General features: G+C 43.7%; 1 protein-coding gene across 6 annotated transcripts in view; it reads left to right on the top strand.

Moving 5' to 3' along the window:
• Window positions 1-24,691, top strand: part of SPTAN1 (spectrin alpha, non-erythrocytic 1) — a 91,536-nt gene that overhangs the window by 45,937 nt on the left and 20,908 nt on the right. For all 6 annotated transcript variants that reach the window (XM_061603672.1, XM_061603673.1, XM_061603671.1 and 3 more), the window contains 19 exons: window positions 872-1,070; window positions 2,574-2,678; window positions 4,762-4,785; window positions 5,221-5,256; window positions 5,819-5,866; window positions 8,444-8,535; window positions 10,501-10,645; window positions 10,734-10,915; window positions 11,019-11,118; window positions 12,312-12,509; window positions 13,430-13,576; window positions 14,836-14,939; window positions 15,085-15,247; window positions 18,974-19,105; window positions 20,039-20,176; window positions 22,481-22,585; window positions 22,811-23,019; window positions 23,152-23,272; window positions 24,332-24,453. In XM_061603672.1, coding sequence (XP_061459656.1) covers window positions 872-1,070; window positions 2,574-2,678; window positions 4,762-4,785; window positions 5,221-5,256; window positions 5,819-5,866; window positions 8,444-8,535; window positions 10,501-10,645; window positions 10,734-10,915; window positions 11,019-11,118; window positions 12,312-12,509; window positions 13,430-13,576; window positions 14,836-14,939; window positions 15,085-15,247; window positions 18,974-19,105; window positions 20,039-20,176; window positions 22,481-22,585; window positions 22,811-23,019; window positions 23,152-23,272; window positions 24,332-24,453 — 2,370 coding nt within the window. The remainder of the gene's footprint in view (window positions 1-871; window positions 1,071-2,573; window positions 2,679-4,761; window positions 4,786-5,220; window positions 5,257-5,818; window positions 5,867-8,443; window positions 8,536-10,500; window positions 10,646-10,733; window positions 10,916-11,018; window positions 11,119-12,311; window positions 12,510-13,429; window positions 13,577-14,835; window positions 14,940-15,084; window positions 15,248-18,973; window positions 19,106-20,038; window positions 20,177-22,480; window positions 22,586-22,810; window positions 23,020-23,151; window positions 23,273-24,331; window positions 24,454-24,691) is intronic.

The following is a 24,691-nucleotide window of genomic DNA, read 5'->3' as shown; positions in this document are numbered from 1 at the left end:
GGAGGCACCCTAACTGTTTGCTTGTAAAGAAAATATGTTTGATGAAGGAGCTATCATTCTTGTTGTAAAGAGATGGATTTGCTTTTGCCTGTGATGGCTTTGTTAAAGCTGGTGCATGTTCAAAGTGCCTACAATGTATATGTGCCTGATATTGCATTTTTGGAAGAAAAGCGAGAAGGGAGCTGCTTCCAAAATGTGGTGTCTTACCTCAGGCAGCCATGAAACAAGACATTTTTATGCCAATTGGAACCCCCCCCCACAGTATTTAGAGTTTGCTTTTGGCAAATCTTGTTCATCTGTAGGATTACTGGTTTATTTATTTAGAGTGGTCTTCAGCCAAAAAGGCCCATAGGCTTACATTTTAAAAGGCATGACACACAAGGAAAAGACAATGGGTCAGAAAGAGGAAAACAAGGAAATTCGGGCACCAATGCTTAAAGTTAAATAGAACTTCTTGTAATAACCAGCTGGAATGGAAACAGTTCCGGGTCGGAGCCGGTCGTATTTCACTGAAGAGTAATAGTTGTGTGCGTACATCATCCTGTGCTATGTTTCTCTCCCTAGCATTGCAGCTCTGTTATACCACACCTGTGGCCTTTAGTCTGAATTGCAGTTTGCTTTGTGTCTCCTTGCTTCATGAGCCTTTGTGTGTTTAGAGGTCTTGTTTCAGGATCCTCGCTTCTCTCGTATGAAGAAACCTTTAGTGGTTGCAGCTGTTTGGTTTGGTAGAGAACTGTGTGTCCTTTTTAAGCATATCTCCCCGTCACTGGCACCACAAGTCCATGCTGAATCACTGCTATGTGTCTGTGACAGAGTGAGCATTCAGGTGAGCTCTGACTGGGCCTCCTCCTTGTCCTCCTCTATGTTCCAGGTATCACTCCCTGCTTGAGCTGGGGGAGAAACGCAAAGGCATGCTGGAAAAGAGCTGCAAGAAATTCATGGTTTTCCGTGAGGCGAATGAGCTCCAGCAGTGGATCAATGAGAAGGAGGCTACGCTCACCAATGAAGAGGTTGGAGCAGATTTGGAGCAGGTCGAAGTGTTGCAGAAGAAATTTGATGACTTCCAGAAGGTGAGCTATGGCACTGGACTTAGCAAGTGGGAGAATGAGAGTTGGAGGATCTTAAGCATGTTCTCATCCGCCCGCCCTCCCCAATGCCTGAATAAAAGAAAAGAGTGCAAGATGGCAGTGAGGAGAAAGTGGACCTACCTCAGGGCATCTTGCCTGAACACAACCCAAAATCTTGTCATCCAGACACCAACAGATCTCTCCATCCAATAGGAGGCCGGTTCTTTTTTTATTAATTTTTTTATTTGCAAATTTAATAATGTAAAGGAAAGAAAAATAATAATAAACAAAAATGCTGAAGATACAAAAAATAAAAAGAAATATGTGAGTACTAATTATAATAAACCACCATCAATTTACATTACAGATACAGTACCCACCAATACATGCATCTTAAGCATATAAATTGATATAAGCCCTCCAGATGTTCAAACAGGTATCCACTCAAAATTAACACCTGTACAAAATATGCTCAAATGTAGCCAGGGCAGTGAAGTCCTCAATCGATTGCATAATAGACGGTGGGTATTTATCCTTCTAGGCTCGAAGTATAAGTCTCTTAGCAACCAAAAGGGCTCACAAAGTCCACTTTTGTTAACCTCCAAACTACAGGAATATAGTTTAAAAGTGCATGAACATCTGCAAATATTAAATATTTTGCCAGTACAAAATTAATATAGGTAACAACTGCAGACCAGAAAGAATACCTCACTGGACAATCCCACACCATATGCCTCAGTGAGACATTCTCAGCATTACACCTGCAACATCTCTCTGTATTGAGCAGTGCCTTCTTATACATACATTGTGGAATCCAATATACTCAAAATATTAACTTTTGCTGAATCAACCTCAGTTTTGGATCTAAGGAAACATTCTGTATAGATTCTGTATAGTCCATGGATGGGCTTCAGGGGGTTTGTGAACCAGGCACAAAAAAGAAATCAATTTCCAATCTAATAAAATTAATTTTATGCAAAAGTTTGTGTATATGTGTTTATGTGCATTTTTCTGGGAAGGGGGTCCATAGCTTTCATCAGATTTTTAAAGGGGTCCATGACCCCAAAAAGGTTAAGAACCACTGCTTCAGATATTTTTGGGTTCCAATTCCCCATCAGCCCCAGCCAACATGGCCAATGGCCAGGGATGATGGGAGTTGTAGTACAGCAACATCTAGAAGACCAGAGGGTTCACCAACATTGTTTTAGAAGAAAGACTCTGCTCCCACAAAGAGTCTTCTATCTTCAGAATTTCAGAATGCACTCCTTATGCCCCTTTTATGGTATCCAATAACTTAAACTGCCAGCTAATTTAAGAGCTTAGGTGGGTGACCACAAGACATCTTAAGAGAGAGTACGTTCTAAGTTCAACTTAGACTAGACCCATTGAAATTAATGAACCTAAGTTAGTAATGTCCATTGATTTCAATGGGTCTACCCTGAACAGGACTAACTTTTGGATACAATCCTTGATTTTCACATGGTGAGATTTTGCTGCTCTTTGCAGGACCTGAAAGCCAACGAGTCGCGTCTGAAGGACATCAACAAGGTGGCAGATGACCTGGAATCAGAAGGCCTGATAGCTGAAGAAGTGCAGGCTGTGCAGCAGCAGGTTTGTTCCTCTTTTATTGAGGTTGTCTTCCCTCACCACCTTGCAATAATTTGCAAATGGATTTTTATGTTCTTGGAAATCTTTTCCTTTGATTACTGCTATATAGCTGCTCAGCTTTTTCCTGATGGAACATTTTAGAGACAGGAGGCCAGTTCAGCTGCCTCCCACAACATTCCTCTCCGGGCTCACTCAAAAGAAAACACAGGTGAGCTGGGGGAGGGGCAGCTGGAGGTAGGCAGCTGAAGATAATTAATTAGACCCAGAGTGTCTGCATAAAAAATGCTGGAAGAGAAGCCCCAGGAAATTTATGAGTGGAAAGGAACAGATGCTGGAAGAGGAAAACGGACAAGTCAGGGAAGGTAGGAATAAAGTGGACTGGCTGCAATTATAGAGCTGGAAAGCAAAGAGAGTATGTCTGGGGATAACTCCCAGTGGCAAAATAAGTAAGGAAATATTGCAGAATAGCATGGACAGGGGAATGGAACCACTACGCTATAGACAATTAGACACAGGTATAGGGAGGAAGATGCTACACCTTGGAAATAAAAATAGAGAAGAGGTGCTGTGATGAAAAACAATTTCCAAGCCCAGGTCAAGCATCTTGTTCATCTAGTCTGGGATTGTCTTTTCCGAACAGCAGTGCATTCTCCAGAGTCCCAGGCAAAAGAGAGTCTTTCACATCACCCCTGCTATCAATTTTTTTTAAAATTGGAAGTGCTGAACCTGTGGTCTACATACAAAACATGTACAAACATGTACTCCATCACTGAGCTGTGCTTCTTCCCCATAGAGTGATTTTGTAACAAACTCTGCTAAATTTTTTCTTCTGGATTAATGTTTAAACCTGTCTAAATCATGGTTCTTTGCAACGTGTTTTTGTAGTGACAATAGTCACATGTCATGGGGTTCACTGCAAAAAGACCACAAGCATGCAGTGGTAACTCTATTTTTATAACATACAAAAAGGATGTTAATCTGCTAATGTGAAGTTTTCCTTGATTTTTGCATTGTCTCCCAAGCAAGGTCTATAACCTCCCTGTGACTTTTTTCCCACCAGTAAGGACCTTATTGAAAGGATAAGAGCTTAATCCAAGGGCTTGATCCCATCCATAGTTCATGAAACACCTTGAATACTGAGATATTTGTAATACTTTTTTAGGATCGTTAGCTTTCCACTTTGATCTCCGTTTATTGTTCAGAATTAGAAACACTGGAAGCTACCAAGTCAGACCATTAGTTGAGCCCAGTATTGTGTACTCTGACAGCAGCCCTCTAGGGTTCCAGAAAGTGGATCTTTCCCAGTGCTGCCTGGAGATTCCTGGGATTGAACTTGGGATCAGCAAAGCAGATGCTGAGCTCTCTTATCTGTGCATCAACAAAATCAGCAAAGTATTGTAGCAACACGTTTCCTCTTAGAAATCCTTAAGTTGCAGCAATGTGTTATGAGCATGTTTTGATTTCTTCCCCGTTTGTTCCTCTTAATTGCTTTGGGAACATTCTGTAGCTGTGAAACAGGCCATGTGACCTGTCTCATCTTCATGGAAGGCACAATTTTTTAAAATTTTTATTTAAAATATTTCTGTCCCGCCCTTCTACCCTATAATAGGGTACTCGGGGCAGCTTACAATAAAATCAAGCATGTACATAATAAAATTGTAGACAATAAAAATCACAAAAACATTAAAATAAAATACATAAGATGCAATTAAAATACATAAAATAATATATATACATATACACACACACATATATACATATATAGGGAGTGGTACTGAAGGGACCTCTGAGGTAAAAATTAACATAGAAGGCATAAAATCAGTGTAAGGCTCTACCTTCATTCCCTCCCAAAGGCTGTGAACAAGATCTTTTTCAGAAGTCTCCAGAAAACCATCAGGGAGGGAGCAGAGCGGGCTTCTTGGGGTAGGGTATTCCAAAGCTTGGGGGCCACAGCTGAAAAGGCTCTCTCCCGCGTGCCTCCACCATGCAATTTTTTAAAATTAATTTCCCCTTTCCCCCAAAAATTACATCTGCCTAGATTCTTTTGTGCAAAAAATAAATTTGAGCATGCCCTTCTCTCTTTCAGGAAGTCTATGGAATGATGCCACGGGTAAGCATCTTCTGCAGTATTTATTCATTGTTTAGTGGTCTTTGAAAAGGGACAGAATTGGAATAAGTGAACATGTCTTTAAGCTAAAGGCCCAAGAATCTTTTTTGATCTTCTTAATTTGCCTGATGAGAGTATCTCTTGGACTCATTCATCCTCCAGCCCCACCATACAATTCATTGCATGGCCCAAATATTAAGATGTGCAACCCAACCCCATGCATGTTTATTCAGAAGTCTTCCTCAGTTTGATGGGTTCTAATCCCATGTAAATACGCAAAGGGTTGCAGCCTTGGTTATTTGTTTTAAGCAAAGGAGAAAATTGAACACATTCTTCTCAGTATTAAATCTAGTCGTGGGTAGCAGCCTTATAATAAGGGTTTGGTGGGTTTGATTAGGTGTGTAGTAAGGTCACAACTTTTCCTAATCTTTCAAACAGGATGAAAGTGATTCCAGGACAGCATCTCCTTGGAAGGTAAGACACCACTCTCTCTCTCTCTCTCTCAACTCTCTCTCCTTCTCTCTAACTCTCTCTCCTTCTCTCTAACTCCCTCTCTCTAACTCCCTCACTCACTCTCCTGGCTTTTGTTTAGAACTCCACCAGGATTTTGATTCTTGGAAGTGCAGAAAAGAGATGTGTTTCTCTTCTCTATAAGTTAGTGAAGATTTTTAAAAGGATCATTTGAAAGCCAGGCTACTGATTAGTTGAAAGTAGAACAACTAATCTACTTTGTATATTGATTTAACTGCAAATGGTGCAGAACCACATGCCTGGGATCGCAAAGCTACTTTGGGGTTCACACTGCGAAGAGGAAAACATTTTTTTTTTTTAAATAGCATTTATTTTAAAAAAACCGTCAACATAAATTTTTTTCTATCACTCTGTAGATGTTTAGCCATCTATTTGCATGGGAAACCAGAGTGTTTATACATGTGCATATGAAAGTAGTTTTGAAGAGCTAGTATAATCTGAGTTTGCTTGTTAGGGTGTACATTTTATTTTAACATTTGTTTTAATTCCCCTTCTGTGTACCCAGTCTGCAAGAATGATGGTGCACACAGTGGCAACATTTAACTCCATCAAGGTAAGGATACTTTTTGTTGTAATGGATGCTGCCAAGACCCACAACAAAATATTGGGCAGTCTCCCCCATCATGGTCCCCTTCACGATGTTGTTAGAACCACAGTTCCCATCTGTCCCAGCCAGCTTGGCCAATGGGAATTGGAGTCCAACAACATCTGGAGGACCACAAGTTCCCCTCCTCTGCATTCAAGAGGGGGAGGTAGGAAGCACATGGCTGGCAGGCTCCATCAGGTTAGTTCAAAGCTAGAATTGTATGCGCACTTCCATTCAAAAGGACTTGTTCCCAGATATCATCTCCAAGCCAGCATGGCCAGTTAGCAGAAATGATGGGAGTTGAAGTCCAACAACAACTGGATAGCAACAGATTGGAGAAGGTTCTTGTAGTGTATCCCCAGCAGCTAAAAGCAGGGCTCCTATCAGAGCTCCGCCCAACCTCAAACCTTGCTAATGCTTTTTCAACCTCATGGGGGACACCTTTCTTCTTTCCCATTTTTCTTAAACCTTCCCCTGCTGTGCTAGATGTTCCTAAAGGTCTCTGGACTAGGGCTGACTTTACTGCCAGTGTGGTATAGTGGTTAAGGTGTTGGACTACGACCTGGGAGACCAGGGTTCGAATCCCCACACAGCCATGAAGCTCACTGGGTAACCTTGGGCCAGTCGCTGCCTCTCAGCCTCATGAAAACCCTCTTCATAGGGTCACCATAAGTCGGAATCGACTTGAAGGCAGTACATTTACATTTAGCTGGAGGTGGGAATATGGAGCTTTCTAACTCCATGGCCTGCATCCCCCTGGCTAATGCTCTCCTCTAGGTTGCTACAAACTATTAGAATCTCAGGCAGGCCAATTCTCTTCTCTCTCCCTCCATATTTTTTTAAATTTAGTATACAGAAAAGAAAAAGAACAGAACAAAGCAAAAACAATAATGATTAAAATGGTAACTGGGTCTAAAAACAAACACCAAATTGAATTTCTTGGTAAATCCAAGTCCAAATGGCTTTATATATTTAACTTAATAATGTTGTGACATTTCCCTTCGTAATCAGTGTCTCAAATTCTGTTAGTTCACTAAGTTCCTGTATCTTAGAACTAAAGTGAAAACTATATGCCTGAACTGTAAATACTGATAGAACAGTGGCTGTACTTGTCCTATTTCGTTACAGATATGAGGATATGATTTAATAACCCCATCTTTAAATGGCATCTTCTTGAAATAGCAACCTTAATTCTGTAGATCCATATGTTTTCCATGAACTGATATTACCTAATAAGGACTCATCCTGTATTTTGTCATTGTGATAGACCTGCTGTCAGGGGTGACAATCCTGGATTTAATTTATGTTTGTGTTTCTTCCAGACAGTTAACAAAGTTTTGATACAAGAGGTTTTTTTTAACAACATCCTTATCAAAACTTGAACAATAACACAACACACTTTTTCCTGGTGGACTCGCCCATATAGTCCCACATTGGGTTATTATGCTCTAGCAGCCCAAGCAGGAAATATCTATTGTTAATCTCTTCCTTTCCCTCTCAGCATCTCCTTTGTTTCGATTTCCTGCCAGCTGATGTGGACGTCTTTGTTGCTTCCTATAATATTTTCTACTGCTTTTCTACAAAACACATTTTTAGTTCTGTTGATTCATTGTCCTGTTCTAAGACCATGAACTGGTCTGAGTAGTACCATGATACTAAGTGTGTTAGTATTGCTACATCACAATATTTCACTATGGAGGGAAAAGCTAATCCCCAATATTCAATAGTGTTTTTAAAGCTGTGGCTGTTACTTTCGGGGGGGGGGTTTCTTTTCCCATACAAATTCCATTCATAATGTTTGCCAAGCAATGATAATTCTTGAATCTACTTTAAGTGGAAAATTTTAAAACAAGAAACAATGTTTTTGTAAGTCTCATCATCTTGACTTTATTTATTTATTTATTTCAGTTGACACACTCAACATTCTATGGCTTAAGTGCCTTCAACCATAGACTTGTTAGACTTGCATAACCTGCCCAACTTCATACAGACCCTTCCATCACCACCACCCCGAGCAGAAGTGAGAGCTGCTCATAGAAAACAATTGATAAAGCTTAGGGTCCCAGTATAGCCATGACTGGACAACAGCTTGCCTCCCCCATCTCCACCCTAGCAAAGGCAGGAGTTCCTGTGTTTGACACAGAATGTACATCTGGAACACTTTCTCTCTGTCTTGGTAAGAGATCAGTTTCTAGAATTTTCTCTATGCCATTAACATTCCAAAAGTCCTAGAACTCCAGAGTGTTCTTTGAATTTTATTTTTATTTCCAAACATATGTATTTCTGCATACAAGGAATCCCCCAGGTACATAGAAATCAATGCTGCATTTTTGGAAGTTTCTGTTTTACTTCTGAACTGATAAGACACTCAGCCACCTAAGCTTAGTATTAAAGGGAATGAGAAATCTGTACTGTTTTTTATATGTCATCGTAGAAGTCCTCTGTAGTAGCTAGGCCTATGTTATTTTTAAGAAATTATCCTTTGGATAAATCACTGGTAGTTCTTCAGATTAATGCCTTTTTCTTTCTTCCACTGTCTTCCAGGAACTGAATGAGCGCTGGCGATCTCTCCAGGAACTGGCAGAAGAACGAAGCCAACTTCTGGGAAGTGCCCATGAGGTGCAGAGATTCCACAGGTAAGTACTGCTGCTGCTGCTTCTACTTCAAGTTGCAGGGTGTTCCAGTGGCCTCTCTTACTTGTGAAACGGTTTAGTATTGCTGGAAGACTCAATTCAGATGCCACACCAGAATTTAACTACATAGTTTGGCACGGTGCCTGAACTGACAAACCAGAGTTGTGGACAAGTTTTCATGAATCGTCATAATGGATGTTGCCTTGTCTTGTGGAGAAAAGGTTCTTAATATTAGAAAGACCTGATTATAATGCACTTTAATGTTCCCGCAAACCCCTTCCCAAAGGGTTGGATTGAGTAGTAATTTATTTATTTTATTTATTTATTTATTTCATTTCTAAACCGCCCATAGCTGATAGCTCTCTGGGTGGTGTACAAAACAAGATTAAAATACAATATTAGAATAAAATCAGTAATAAAAAGCAACAAAATTAAACTAAAACATTAAACATAAAAACATTGTACATTAAAATGCCTGGGAGTATAACCAGGTCTTAACCTGGCGCCTAAAAGAAAGAACCGTAGGCGCCAGGCGTATCTCCTCCGGTAGGCTGTTCCACAGTTCGGGGGCCACCACAGAAAAGGCCCTAGATCTAGTAACAATCCTCCGGGCATCCTGGTGAGTTGGTACCCGGAGGAGAGCCTTAGATACTGAACGAAGTGAGCGGGTAGGTTCATAGCGGGAGAGGCGTTCCACAAGGTATTGCGGTCCCACACCGTGTAAGGCTTTATAGGTCAAAACCAGCACCTTGAATCTGGCTCGGAAACAAATAGGTAGCCAGTGCAAGCGAGCCAGGACAGGAGTTATATGCGCAGACCGATTGGTCCTCGTCAGCAACCTGGCTGCCGCGTTTTGCACTAGCTGAAGTTTCCGAACAGCCTTCAAGGGCAGCCCAACGTAGAGCGCATTACAGTAATCCAGTCTAGAAGTTACCAGAGCGTGAACAACTGAGGCAAGATCATCACTGTCCAGATAGGGGCGTAGTTGGGCTACTAAGCGAAGATGATAGAACGCGTTCCGTGCAATAATGCTTTTATTGCTGTTACAACATTTATATCCCACATCCAAAGTTCCAATAGGGAACCTCAAGTTTCCAAGCATTCTCCCATCCAGGCACTGATCAGACAAAGACCTCTCTAAGCTTCCATAAGATTGCTGCATCACATGCTTTTCAAAACAATGTTGTGGGCCTTCTTATAATAAAATAACCCCTTAAAATTCCAGTTGGAAACAATAATGGGGAAACACCAAATGCTAAGCCTCAGCTACCAGCTTAAGATCAAAAACCAGCTCACATAGAAGTTCTCCATTAGTGGAGGAGGATATCCACGGCAGGGTTACTGCAAGAGCAAGGCTGTGCAAATTTGCTTAGAGCTGTTCCATCAGGAGGAGCCCATCATTCCCAACCAAGTTCATAGTCCTGTTCATTCTGCAGAAACAGACCTCAGGCTCTCTCTTTCTGCTGCTCTCCTGTTTCTGGCACTCTGCATGATCTGGACCAGCTACGCTCTCCCCCCCCCCCGGTCATTCATCCTTATAGCCTGCCCTTCATTGAATGGCCCTGGCCAAGTTACACAAAATGTGAAAAGGTGCAACTTGACTTGATTCCAAAAATTGTACAACGATGGCACAGAATGCCCTTGGATAAACAGGCATTCCACAATCTGAGGGCCACCACGGAGACAGGTCTCTCATGCAGCACCACCCTTCACACCACACGAGGGCCTCCTCTTAGACAGAGAGGTGGGGAGGGAGCCCGACCGAGAGGCAGCTCTTGGGTAGCCCAGGTTAGTAGCTCGCCTCACAGATACTGAGGAAAGCAGGTTGAGGGACGCATGGAAGGAGGTTCTTCCCACTGCCTCCAGTGTGGCACAGCATCTGAGGCCACCCCAGGGATGGACAGAGGCACTGAAAGGTGTCTGATGCAGAAAATAATGTTTTGCTTAAATTACTTGCCTGCCTTACAGAGATGCTGATGAAACAAAGGAATGGATTGAAGAAAAGAATCAAGCCCTCAATACAGACAATTACGGGCATGATTTGGCGAGTGTTCAGGCCCTGCAACGCAAGCACGAGGGCTTTGAGAGAGACCTTGCAGCTCTCGGCGACAAGGTTAGATTGGGGAGCAGAGAAGGTTCATTTGTTTTGGAGGCAGTAAATGTTCCACTCATGTAACTTCCTCCATTTTGTATTACTTCAGGTGAACTCTCTAGGAGAGACTGCTGATCGCCTGATTCAGTCCCATCCAGAGTCGTCTGAAGATCTCCAAGAAAAATGCACTGAGCTGAACCAGGCTTGGAATAGCCTAGGAAAACGCGCCAACCAGCGAAAAGAGAAACTGGGCGATTCCCATGACTTGCAGCGTTTCCTCAGTGATTTTAGGTAGATTTCTTTTGAGAGGGCTTAAGTTGAGCAAGCTCTAATTGCAGATTTTGCTGTTCCCACAAGCTGGTGGACTCCAACATCTTTTGCTGTGTTTGTACAGGGACCTCATGTCTTGGATCAATGGAATCCGTGGGCTCGTGTCCTCAGATGAACTGGCAAAGGATGTGACTGGAGCAGAAGCTTTGTTGGAGAGACATCAAGTATGTAAAATGTCTTGGAGCCAGTTCGTGTTACTCCTTATGCATGCAAGGAAGGGGATTCTCCAAGCATGGGAGCTGTGATGTGCTGGGAGAAGACCTGAGACTGACCTTTAATCCAGCCAGTGATGGTTGGTGTATGTGTGCATGTGCCAGGGCTGCCTGTAACCTCTTACACTTGTCTCACGTATGTTTGTTAAGTTTTTCTTCCATTCTTCCTCCAAGAAGCTCAGGGCAGTGGACATAGTTCCCTGCTCCCATATTATATTCACAACAACCCCTCAAGACAGGATTGAGAGAGAGGCCAACTGGTCTAAAGTCACCCAGTGGGATTCATGGCAGTGTAGGGATGAACTCAGGTTTCCCTGGTTCTAATCTGGCACTTTCAGATTCCCTTTGTAGCGTTACCTTAAGAGGTGTTTTGGCCTTCCCAGTGATACGGTAAGTCTGGTAGAGTAATCAGCCTTGTGCCTGCCAGTAAAGCCAGTGTAGTTTGCACTGGGAAGAGGCCACACTGGTCGGCTTTGACCTGCTTACTAAACCTAGAATGCAGTTGCGGCAGCGCTGAAGGAGTTGCACTGGTTACCAGTTGCTTTCCGAGCCCAATTCAAGGTGTTGGTTTTGACCTTTAAAACCCTGCACGGTTTCGGCCCAGTCTATCTGGAAGAGCACCTCCAGCATCATCAACGTTGCCGCCCAACAAGATCAGCCCCAAAAGACCTCCTCTCCATCCCACCAGTTAAAACAGCTAGACTGGTGAGGACTAGGGAGAGGGCTTTTTCAATCGTGGCACCCACTCTATGGAATTCCCTCCCAAATGACATCTGCCATGCCCTCTCCATGATGAGCTTCCGCCGGACCCTGAAAACCTGGCTCTTCAGGCAGGCCTTTGGGGTGGGTTAGATTTTAGTGTTATTGTTGGAATTTAAGGTTCTAATGTGAATTGTATGCTTTCATGTTGTGCGTCGCCCAGAGTGGCTGGACAACCAGCCAGATGGGCAACTAATAAATTTAATAAATAAATAAATGTGCCTTTGCACAGCCAGAGTTACACAGAGTGCAAGGAATGTGCTATAAGTAATGAACGTACATTGCTTAAAGTCAAGCTTGTACCCACTATTAACAATTGTGCTCACCAAATAAATGGCTGCATTTGAAAGTGCTACAGTTAATGAAGGCCTCTTGCTTTGTTATAGGAACACCGCACTGAAATAGATGCCAGGGCAGGCACTTTCCAGGCATTTGAACAGTTTGGGCAACAGCTCTTGGCACATGGCCACTACGCTAGTCCAGAGATCAAAGAGAAATTGGAAATTCTTGATCAAGAAAGGGTTGGCTTGGAAAAGGCCTGGGCCCAGCGGAGAATGATGTTAGACCAGTGTCTAGAATTGCAGGTATGCATCTGGTTAAACTGTATCATTTCTTCCTCTTCAGTTGTGGGACTTACCCAGAAGCAGATGGTTTCTCCCACTTCCTTTGGAGGCAGGACTTTGCAAATGACTTGTTGCTCAACCCCCGTCAATGGGAGGAGCCTCCTGTTTCAGTGCAACTGGGCTTTCTCAGAGCTCAAGTTCTGTGGATTTTTCTCTTTGTTGTGGTTGCAGTTGGCTTCAACATTTGTTTGCCTGACACTTTATTTCACCCTGATGAGGGAACCTTCTGCCACATGCCTGCTACACGTGCCCCATGGAGGAGAAAGCCAGAACTAGCCACAAAGAGTAACCAGAGCTCCTAAGCTAGTTCCTGACAAGAAGGCGCAGGCTACAGGCATCCTCCTTTTGGCAGGTGGCGTGGAGTGTCAATTCACTTGCATGGAAGACAGAACCAGAATTAGTCAGAGGGACATTGTTCCCAGGATAGCTCTTTCAAGGAAACATGAACTTCTTCCTCTCTGCTGCACAGAGAAGAGACCTAGAACTGACTGCAACAAGGAGTGGAAAGTGTTCCTGGGCTAAATTGCATCCCCTTTATTAGGCAGCTTTAGGCCAGCATGTGCTAGCTGGGGTTGAATCATAGAATAGTAGAGTTGGAAGGGGCCCATAAGGACATCAAGTCCAACCCCCTGCTCCATGCAGGAATCCAAATCAAAGCATTCCTGACATATGGCTGTCTAGCTGCCTCTTGAATGCCTCCAGTGTTGCAGAGCCCACTACCTCTCTAGGTAATTGGTTCCATTGTCGTGTGGCTCTAAGAGTTAGGAAGTACATAGAATGATAACAGTTGTAGTCCAAAAACACTGGAGGGCACCAGGTTGGGGAAGGCTGCTTTTTGGCAATGATGGTCAGTCCTGTTATGTATTTCTTCTTCAATTTAGCTATTCCACAGGGACTGTGAGCAGGCAGAAAACTGGATGGCTGCCCGGGAGGCTTTCTTGAATACTGAAGATAAAGGGGATTCCTTGGACAGTGTGGAAGCGCTCATCAAGAAACACGAGGACTTTGACAAGGCAATCAATGTTCAGGTGAGGCGGGTGACAACAGCCAGGAGAAAAGACAGCTATTACCTGAAGGTTTTTGAAGGAGCTTCCTCCCGAGACTTGCTCTTCATTGAGTAATTCATTCAAATATTTAGATCCCATCATTCTGTCCTGTACTGGGAACACCCACACCCACATGGCAGCCAACAAGACTCATAAATCTCAGCAGAACAACATGCAAACAATATAACAATTACTGAAAGAGCAGAGAGAATAAGTCACAAATGAAGTCAGGCAACAACTCATTCTTGGGAGACATCATGACCAAGGGCACATCTGGGCCTCCTCTAACGATTGCAACTTGTGGGCAGGTTCATGTGGGAAGAAGCAGCCCTATAGCTCTCCAGACCCCAAACCATTCAGGGCTTTTGTTGTCATAACCAGCCAGGAAGCAAACTGGGAGCCAGTAGAAGCTGGTACAACTCTGGTTGTTTTTATTTGTCTGAAAACAATAACTGGCTTCTGTTATGGAATGAAACATTTGTGATGAAAATTTTGATAGGGACACCAGGGCCCCTACAGAATACATATTCTCACAAATAGTGCCTATGTACACAGTTGAGCATGGCTCATCTATGGCTCCCAGTGGCAAATCCAGATGTTCCACATAGATAGTGTTGCAGGCCTTGGGGAATATGCATCTATCACCTAAATTTTGAACATTCTCCAGCAATTACACATAATTCCCAACAGGCCTTGGGGATTGTGCATATTTTGGCAGAATATTGTACTTTCTCCAGCCATTATGCATAATCTCTAACGGGCCTTGGGGACTCCAGTCCTCATTCTCCCTGATCGTTGGCCATGTTTGCTGAGACTCGTGAAAGTTGAGTCCAGTAACATTTGGAGGGCTGCAGGTTCCCCATCCCTGGGATAGAAGGTGACAGCCTTTCTTGTTCCCTTGCACTTGTTATCATTGCAGCATCAAAACTTCTAGTGCAGCTTGTTACAGTGCCATTACAATGTGAATAATGGGTGGCACTATATTTTCCGGGGTTTCCCTAACTGGTAGGTGAATGTATTATTTGCCAAGGGATTCTAGATCTCTGCTTTTGGAGGTTAAAAACCTTGCAAACATTTTCACGAAGCAGGCACTCCTCAGAGCTACAGTTCTGTCCTGAACAACATTCTTCCCAGAACCAGATATCTCCCTTTGTTAGAAAGTGATTTGAAAGTAATTCCTGCACTCAATTTCACATAGTTGTATCCGCGGTTTTCCAACTTGTGACTTCACTTTCATATAGGAGGAAAAGATTGCCGCCCTGCAGTCTTTTGCTGACCAGCTGATTTCTACAGATCACTATGCTAAAGGAGTCATTGCCAGCCGACGCAATGAGGTTCTGGACAGGTTGGTGGACTACCTTACTTTTTTGGAAGGATACAAGATGCCTGTTAGAAGGGTGAAAGTTTTTCAGGAGATGCTTCCTATCATTCATCTTAAGAGCTATTCTCTTGATGATTCACTGGTATTTACTGAGGGATTTTATGTACAGGTGGCGTCGGCTGAAAGCTCAGATGATTGAGAAGAGGTCTAAGCTTGGAGAATCTCAGACCCTCCAGCAGTTCAGCCGAGATGTGGATGAAATAGAGGCCTGGATCAGTGAAAAACTCCAGACTGCAAGTGATGAATCGTATAAAGATCCAACAAATATTCAGGTGAGACTGAAGATCCCGCAAATGGGAAGGTTGAAGGGTGGTACGAATTTGTGGCATTGTCCTGTGGCCGATGACAGGAGAAGTGCATTAAACAAAAAGCAAAACATGCTGTCAATTTCATCATAGACAGGAGGAAATTCAAATATGATCACACTTCCATCATAACAGACGCATGTATTGTCCTTTTCAGCACTGAAGTAGGAGATCAAAAGTTAATATGGGGCTGAATCTGCCCAAATTTGCATCTTTTCCCTCCCTCTTCTGTCTCTATCATCACTGGATGTCTATGATAGCGGAAGAATGTTCAGCCATGACATATATATATATAGGCCCAGATTGCCAAATAAAATCTGAGAACTGACAGCACAGTTCTGAGCCTATGTGCGTTGAACTGCCCTTGCTTTGACCTCTTCAACCATTACGCCACTGTATGAATGTCCATTGATATTGGAGCCAGGGCAGATATGCCGATTGGTTCAGGTGAGAAGGCATGCTCTCATTCCTCACCACGCATTTGGGAGTGATTTGAGTGCATGGTCCAGTCTTGCCCCAGGTGACTCGGTGTTTGATTAAATACCTGATCTACTCAGCAGTGCAGTACTCAGAACTGTTTCTGTAGCTCTTACATTACATCTGCAAGGTCACCTTCACTACCCCACAACATGCAAACTACAAAATGTGATTTATTCATTTGTACAAATCTGTTGTGCACCCAAGCCCCACTAACAGTTCGAAGATGCAGAACCTAAATCTGTGGGTTTTTTTGGTAACAAAGACTCACCTTTTATAAATAAAAGTGCCCATATTTGGATCAGTATGAAATACACTGATCTGTTCTTCTCTCTCAATCTATTTTGTAGCTTTCCAAACTCCTGGTAAGTTTAAATAGTTTGGTTCGATTTGACTTGGTATATGTTTGTCCCTCTGCATAAATTACATGTGGGCAGAAGGCTGCTTGTCTCTTAAGTTTGTTTCCATCCACGCACCCGTTCGTTCGTTCGTTCGTTCATTCATTCATTCAGTCTCTCGTTTTTACCACTCAGTGACTTATTTTGTATTACTCATTTACCATCTGGGTACAGTTTTGTTCCAGGGTGTTTGTATGTATGCTTTGCCTGTCTTTTTTGTTGTAATGCTTCTTCAGCATCATACATTAACCTGTTTGTTTTGCAGCAGTGTCCTGCATGATCTGTTTTTAATTTGCTGGTGCATTGCTCGCCTTTTTTAAGAGGGCACTTGATTAAAAATCTAGATGCTAGAATTAAGGCTAATCTTTCTGGTTGTGTCCAACTAAGTTCTGTTTAGAGTAAACCCATTGAAATGAATGCATCTAAGTTAGTCATGACCATTGTTTTCAATGGTCCTACTCTCAGTAGGACTAGCATTGGATAAGGCCCAATCTCTCTTTTTAAGTCCATCTAGCTCCTCTCTGAATATAGGCAAGCAATAGTGATTAAATCTGGTTTGTGACCTCAGTTCCATACTGTGCAACAATTGAATGGCACCGTCTGGCTCAAGAGAATGGCCATCAGCATATGGATGATAAGAGAGATTGGCTGCTGTTACTGGAGATGGCCTAGGGACACAAACCCCCTTTGCGCTGGGTGGGGGAGAGGGGTGGACTGGGTGGCACCTGGTGTTTGGATCCTCTTTGTGGTGTCTGCATCAGCCTTCATACTGTAGGAAGAGAACTGTGGCCCCTGCTTGCTGGTGGTGTCCCAATATTCCTTGGCATCTCTCCACGGAAGAAAACCATAACCTCCCACATTATAAACTGTGATTGGAGGAGGGTCGTTATCAGAGGCAGCTCTGGCTTCTCCTCAGAGAGGAAAGAAGTTCTGTTTGTGCCGTAGGTCCAGGTGCAAATATGTGGAAGGCATAAACCCAGGCACCTCCAGGCAAGAGGAGGGGTCGAGCTGGGTGACCTTGAGCCATTCTTCAGCACTAGTTGCCGCCATTGAAGCAATGCGAGGAATTGTGAACTGCCTCTTACCCTGAAGTTTAGATTCCTGTTGATAGCAGCTCCTCTGAGCAAAAATATCAGCTTTTTTCTCCACTTCCCTCCCTTGCTTTTGTCTGATATGCTAAATGTAAGTGCCTTTGGGAACTACAGGTCTCAGCTACTGAACTGTAAGATGCCTTCAGTAAAAGCCATTTTCTAGTATCAAGCATTAGATGTAGAACCCTTGAGGAGGAAGAGTGACTTCACCAAGCTCCCGTGCTTTCCATGTGCTTGTTGCTACTCACCCCTGCCCTGCAGAGCAGTGCATCTGGCCATGTGTCGCTAGCATGTTCAGTTTATCATTGCTGGAGGGCTGTCCTGTCATTAATGTCCGTCCTTTTCTGCTTGGCATTTGGACATATATATGTCCTACATCCCTGTTCATATGAGGCACAGTCCTGTCTATTATGGGAAAATACCCTCGGAGAGATGAGAGGGAGCAGGAGTGAGGGGGATGTCCCTGGGGAGACAGTCAGTGGGGCCATAAGGGCAAATGGGGCTAGTAGTAGCTTGTGAACAGGGCTGGAACTTAAGCACTTCTGGTTGTTGAAACCTGTTTCTCAGAGTCATTTTCGGCAACCTCTTCTGAGGGCATTGCTTTCAGCTCTTCACGCTCATTAGCCTGCAGGAGAACAATCAGTGTGATTTGAAGCATGTTTAAGATTGAACTACTGTGAAATCACAAAATTTGTCAGTTTGTGGGAGGCTAGTCATCTTTTGCCTGCAGTTTAGGAAGCCAATAAAGCTGTCAAAGAAACCTGTGGCTCAAGATGGTTCAGATACACAGAGCAGTCTAGAATATGTAATTTGCTTGATGGTTTTGTGCACCACCCTTCGCTAATAAGGCCCTAGAGCAGTTTACATCAGTAGAAATATATAAAACAATACAGTACAATGCAGTTAAAAATCAAGTACAGTAAAAGCAGTTCTGCAGCTCCAAGTAACAGAAAAAGGCAGTTATTTGTAGGTTAGGTTATTTGTAACATCCATACAAACTGAACTGTAAAAATCAAACTATCAGTACCCATCCATCATCCACAAGGCTGCCAAAAGAAGTGTGTCTTGACCTGTTTCCCAGGAGATTATAATGCAGAGTCCAGACACACCTGAGTGGGGAGGGAATTCTGTGGATGCAGAGCTACCACCAAAACTGCCCTTCTCTTGGCCCTACACGGGGACCACAAGAGGAGGCCAGGCTGCGGACTTTAAGGCACAGACAGGTTTATATGGGAGCAGATACTTGGGGACCAAGCCGCTCGGAGCTTTAAAGATAAACATCAGCACTTTGAATGGGGCACAGGACACAATCGGCAACCGGTACAACTGTTGTAAAATTGGGGAATGCATGTGCTTGAACTGATTCCTGGCTGCTTCATTTAGCACCATCTGCACTTTTCACATTGAATGTGCTCCAGACTCTTCTAAGCTGCAAAGCATGTCCCTGTTCATTGAGCTTCCCTCGCTCTTTCAGGTTAGAAATATCCCAGTCGCCTGCAAATAGATTGGCACATAGTAATCATAACTGAGAGCGCACGAAGAGTGAGGGGAATAGACTGGATTTGAATTCTGGAACACTAAAGACAGTCGCCATGTTGTTTCAGGTGGAATAGCCAGGAGCTCACCACCTTCTAGTTTCTATCAAATATTTCACTTTTCCCCACTTGTGAGAATCCTTTAGGAGCCATTGCCCAGTTGCTCACAGGCTTCTGTTTTGCTACCTTCAGAGCAAACATCAGAAGCACCAGGCCTTTGAAGCTGAACTCCATGCCAATGCAGACCGGATCCGTGGTGTCATTGACGTGGGAAACTCCCTCATTGATCGTGGAGCTTGTGCGGGCAGTGAAGATGCTGTGAAGGTAGGTTATTTCCTTCTGTCTCTCTGATTTCCTCCAACAACATTAGCATTAGTTGTCTTCAACAGTAGTATTAAATTGGATCATGAGAATACAAAGAGGTAGGCTGCCTCATATAAAAGTTTGTAGTCAATAAAAATAAACACACCCATTTCTGTGATATGAGGGGGCTTCCCTAGTGTTACTCTTGTGACGCAGCTTAATTTGAATTTAATTGAATTTCTCTGCCCTAACATTTCATCTTCAGAGCAGAAAAAATAAATAAAGAGAACTACAGTAAGTAGTCATGTGCTTTCCTCTCTCTGACTCTTTCCTCTTTAACACTAGTGTTTCTCACGCTAGTTCAGGCTGTGATCCATTTTTGGGTCCCAGATTAAAGATCTTGGACACAGGGAACAAAGGTGTAGAGTGGGAGAGTAGGGAGATAACTGAAAAATGAGAACACAGGTCACATTTCAGGGATTCCGGACAGCCATGCAAATAGAGACACAAAATGAATGGCTACAAGTCATGATGCAACCTCCCAATACCCTTGAATACCATTTTCTGGGGAACGACAGCAAGAGAGGCCTGTATAGCTTTCATGTCCGACTCATCTGGTTGGCCATTGTGGAAAACAGGATGCTGGATTAGATAGGCTCTTGATCTGATCCAGTAGAGCTCTTCTTTTGAAACAGTCTACTTCTGAATACTATAATTAAGGGGTGAGGTAAACAACAAGGGGAGGCTATTGTCCTCGTGTCTTGCTTGTCCACTTTCTGGGGGCATCTGGTATGCCACTCCAGGGGATGATGCTGGACTAAATAGGCTTTTGGTCTGATCCACAGCAGGGCTTTTCTTACGTTCTTAACCTGCATTCGATTCCCAGGCCAGGTTTCACTTACCAGGGATCTTTCTTTCACGCGTGAGCCTCCATTTCTTTCTTTATTGTGTCAGGCTCGCTTGGCTGCTCTGGCTGACCAGTGGCAGTTCCTGGTGCAGAAATCAGCAGAGAAGAGCCAGAAGCTGAAGGAAGCCAACAAGCAGCAGAATTTCAACACCGGGATCAAAGACTTCGACTTCTGGCTTTCAGAGGTACCTCATCTCCCTTGGAACGCTTCTCTCCATTGAATGGCTCTTAGGGTACATCTGGTGGGTATGGAAGGTTTAATTTCAACCCACTGTATTGGGGTCCTTGTTTTGAAAAACTAATCAAGTTACAGGGACTAAATTAAAAATGTCTGTGGATATTTGTACCCTTTGTTGCACTGGAGACAGAATGGATTATCTACCTGCTTTATTTATTTATTTATTTATTTAGTTTAATTTATATACCGCCCTAAGCCCAAAGGCTCTCTGGGCAGTGTACAAAAAGATAAAAACAAGCACAATATATAAATACAATAAATACAATAAATAATAAAAAACAAACAAACAAACAATAACGAACCAAACAACATCCAAAATACGGAAATGCTGTTTAAAATACACTTTAAAATGCCTGGGAGTATAAAAAGGTTTTCACCTGGCGCCGAAAAGATAGTAGCGTCGGTGCCAGGCGCACCTCATCAGAGAGACTGTTCCACAGTTCGGGGGCCACTACTGAAAAGGCCCTGGTTCTAGTCATCACCCTCCGAGCCTCTCGATGGGATGGTACTCGGAGGAGGGCCTTAGATGTTGAGCGTAGTGTACGGGTAGGTTCATATTGGGAGAGGCGTTCCACCAGGTATTGCGGTCCCATGCCGTGTAGGGCTTTATAGGTCAAAACCAGCACTTTGAATCTAGCCCGGAAACAAATAGGAAGCCAGTGCAGATGGGCCAGAACAGGTGTTATATGAGCGGACCTTCTGGTCCGCGTCAACAATCTGGCCGCTGCATTCTGGACTAGCTGTAGTTTCCGAACAGTCTTCAAGGGCAGCCCCACGTAGAGCGCGTTGCAGTAGTCCAATCTAGAAGTTACCAGAGCATGAACAACTGAAGCGAGGTCGTCACTGTCCAGATAGGGACGTAGCTGGGCTACCAATCGAAGATGGTAAAAAGCATTCTGTGCCACCGAGGCCACCTGGGCCTCAAGAGACAGGGAAGGATCGAAAAGAACTCCCAAGCTACGAACCTGTTCCTTCAAGGGGAGTGTAACCCCATCAAGAACAGGATGAACATCCACCATCCGAGCAGAGAAGGCACTCACCAACAGCGTCTCAGTCTTGTCTGGATTGAGCTTCAGTCTGTTAGCTCCCATCCAGTCCATTATTGCGGTCAGGCAACGGTTTAGCACGTTAACAGCCTCACCTGAGGAGGATGAAAAGGAGAAATAGAGCTGCGTGTCATCAGCGTACTGATGACAACGCAGCCCAAAACTCCTGATGACCGCACCCAGCGGCTTCATGTAGATGTTGAAAAGCATGGGGGACAGTACCGATCCCTGCGGGACTCCACAATGGAGAGTCCAGGGTATCGAGCAATGTTCCCCAAGCACTATCTTCTGGTGGCGACCCACCAAGTAGGAGCGGAGCCACTGCCAAGCAGTACTCCCAACTCCGTGAGTCTTCCCAGAAGGATACCATGGTCGATGGTATCAAAAGCAGCTGAGAGATCAAGGAGAATCAACAGAGTCACACTCCCCCTGTCCCTCTCCCAACAAAGGTCATTGTACAGGGTGACCAAGGCTGTTTCGGTGCCAAAACCGGGCCTAAAACCGGATTGAAATGGATCAAGATAATCAGTGTCATCCAAGAGCCCCTGGAGCTTTCATCAGTGTTGTGAAAAAGGGGAAGAATATTCACTTCCACCAGTTTAAAAGCATTACACCTGCTCTCTTCTCATCATGTAGGAATACAAAGCAGCATTCCTTCTTTGTTAGTTTAAGAAATGTCCATGCTGCCCTTCGTGATAAGGCCATAGGTCTGTTTACAACATAATAACATAATAAAGAACATAATGTATATACATAACATTATACATATAAAGTACAAAAAAACCCTGGAAACGGTTTATATAAATAGTATTCGTAATAATAAGCAGTTAAGTTTACTAAAGATACAGAGTATTGATCAGCCCAAGTTCATTTTTACATCGCATCAATTTCAGTTGGAGAGTTAAGCAGGTGAATATCTTGCCCATTTGAAATGGCTGGACCACACTAATAGTACAGTATTTATTGCAATTCAGGTAAAATGAAAATGGAGTCCAGAGAAGAAAGGTCCACCCAGGCAACATATATTTAATTTAACTGAAGTAAACATATGAGATGTCCAGGATTACCAAAAGGCAAAGTAAAATAGATGACATGTGATACAGTGTGTGTGAAAGACCTCTTCCTCGCAGGCTCACCCACATAGCCCACATTGGGTTATCAGCACCTGAGAAAGAAATCAGCTTATGTTACTTCCTTTCCTCTAGGTGGAGGCACTGCTTGCGTCTGAGGACTACGGGAAGGACCTGGCGTCTGTGAACAATCTCCTGAAAAAGCACCAGTTGCTGGAAGCAGATATCTCTGCCCATGAGGTAAGTGTCCCCATGGCCAAGCCATGGTTTGGTTCTATGTTTGACCCTAAACTGGCTTAAAAATGACAGCCTGCACACCACAGTTTGTGCCATCAGTGGCTTGATGTTAGGGTCTGCCTACGGGCCCAGATGTAGTTTGCTTCATAACTTACGCCATATAGGGAAAGGTCAAGTACTTGACTTATCCCTCTCCCCAATTCTTCACTTTTTTTTGTGCATTTCAAGGATCGTTTAAAAGATCTGAACAGCCAGGCTGACAGCCTGATGACCAGCAGTGCTTTTGACACCTCCCAAGTCAAGGACAAGCGTGACACAATTAATGGGCGCTTCCAGCGGATCAAGAGCATGGCAGCTGCCCGGCGTGCAAAGCTGAATGAATCCCATCGTTTGCATCAGTTTTTCCGGGATATGGATGATGAAGAGTCCTGGATCAAGTACGTACTTCAAAGGTTTAGAGCATAGCAAAGTCCACAATGTTTTTTAAAAAAATATTTATTTAACAACATTTATATACCACTTGATTGTGAGAAACTTCTAAGTGGTTTTTTTCCCCCTTTGATGTTCAGAGAGAAGAAGCTGTTGGTTAGCTCAGAAGATTACGGCAGAGATCTAACTGGAGTGCAAAACCTGAGGAAGAAACACAAGCGCCTGGAAGCAGAATTGGCAGCGCATGAACCTGCCATCCAGGTAGGAAAAAACCCATGAGTGTAGCCCTGATTTTGCACCCTCCGTTCCGTAGTATTTTTGTAGATCTTGTGTGGTGTCGCCAGGGCGCTAAGGATAGCTCTGTGTAGAGTACCTGAACTTGTATACCCATGGCCAGAAATGGTCTTGGACTAAATTATGAAAACTTGGCACGTCTTCTGTCCAGCTAGATAGCGAAGTATGATTGCAGTATTTTTTAAAAAGGGAATTGTTTGGAAGGTCTGGAGAGGAACAGAGGACTTAGGAGCAGGAAGAGGAGGAGTAGGGATCTTAGGGGCAAGACGTGTGCAGGTTGAAGAAGTGCTTCCCCCGGCCTCCAGACATTGGGAGCCCCATCCAGACTGAGTTTTCTGCCTTTAGCCAACACTGCCTATGCGTTTCTAATCCGTTTCCTGAAAACTCCAGGCCTGTGCTGCACGGTGCAAATGTGAAGTGTGACATTTTCAACAGGGAGCAAGAAACGCCCCCTTAGCTATTTAAGGGCGTAAAACCAACACATGCTTCATCACAAGAAGAGAAATATCTCTTAGTCATATAACGTAGCAATCTTTACTGTGAATCAAAATTCACAAAAGCAACAAAATAGTCTTGCGGCGCTTGACTTTCATGAACTAATAAATGGGTTTGTCTTGAAGGTACCACAATACTATCTGTTGTTTTTTTACTGCAACAGACCAGCCTTCTCCAACATGGTGCCCTTCAGATGTTGTTGGGCTGCAACTCCCATCAGCCCCAGCCAGCATGGCCAATAGTAAAGAATAACATCTGGAGGGTACCAGGTTGGGGAAATCTGGAACAGATTATCATGGCTACCTCCATGGGAAAAACATCCCATAGAGCAAGTGGATTGGAACAAGTGCATCTTTTTTTAGAATCATTTAGTTCTTTTGGGATTGCTTGTAAATGTGCAATTCTTAATCATTGCAAAGATCTTTAAAGTGGGGTGTGGGGGTTATGAGACTGCTGCTCATCATTATGAGATAGGTCCACGTACCCTGCAGTTGATCACTCGGCAACAGTGTGGTTTTGCCCGTTGGACAGGGTGTGCTGGACACCGGAAGGAAGCTGTCAGATGACAACACCATTGGCAAGGAGGAGATACAACAGAGGTTGTCGCAGTTTGTGGATCACTGGCAAGAGCTGAAGCAGCTGGCCACTGCTCGGTGAGTAATAGCCAGTTTTGACACGGCCAGACGTTTTGCCTTCAGTTTGCTCCTCCTTGATGCAGAAGCAGAATAACCAAATGGAGGAAACCTACAACAAGCAAAACAAAAACCTTCCTGTGGACCAAATACCGTTTTTAAATGCCAGAAGCAAGCTTTTGGGTAATAACAGAACTTAGGCCTGGATACTCAGAAGAAGGAAAACTAAATGTTGCGTTGATAGGCTGCTATGAATTTA

The sequence above is a fragment of the Rhineura floridana genome, chromosome 20, assembly GCF_030035675.1.
Source record: "Rhineura floridana isolate rRhiFlo1 chromosome 20, rRhiFlo1.hap2, whole genome shotgun sequence".
NCBI lineage: Eukaryota > Metazoa > Chordata > Lepidosauria > Squamata > Rhineuridae > Rhineura > Rhineura floridana.
Note: the sequence above shows the minus strand (reverse complement) of the source record. Positions and strands in the feature narration are given on the sequence as shown.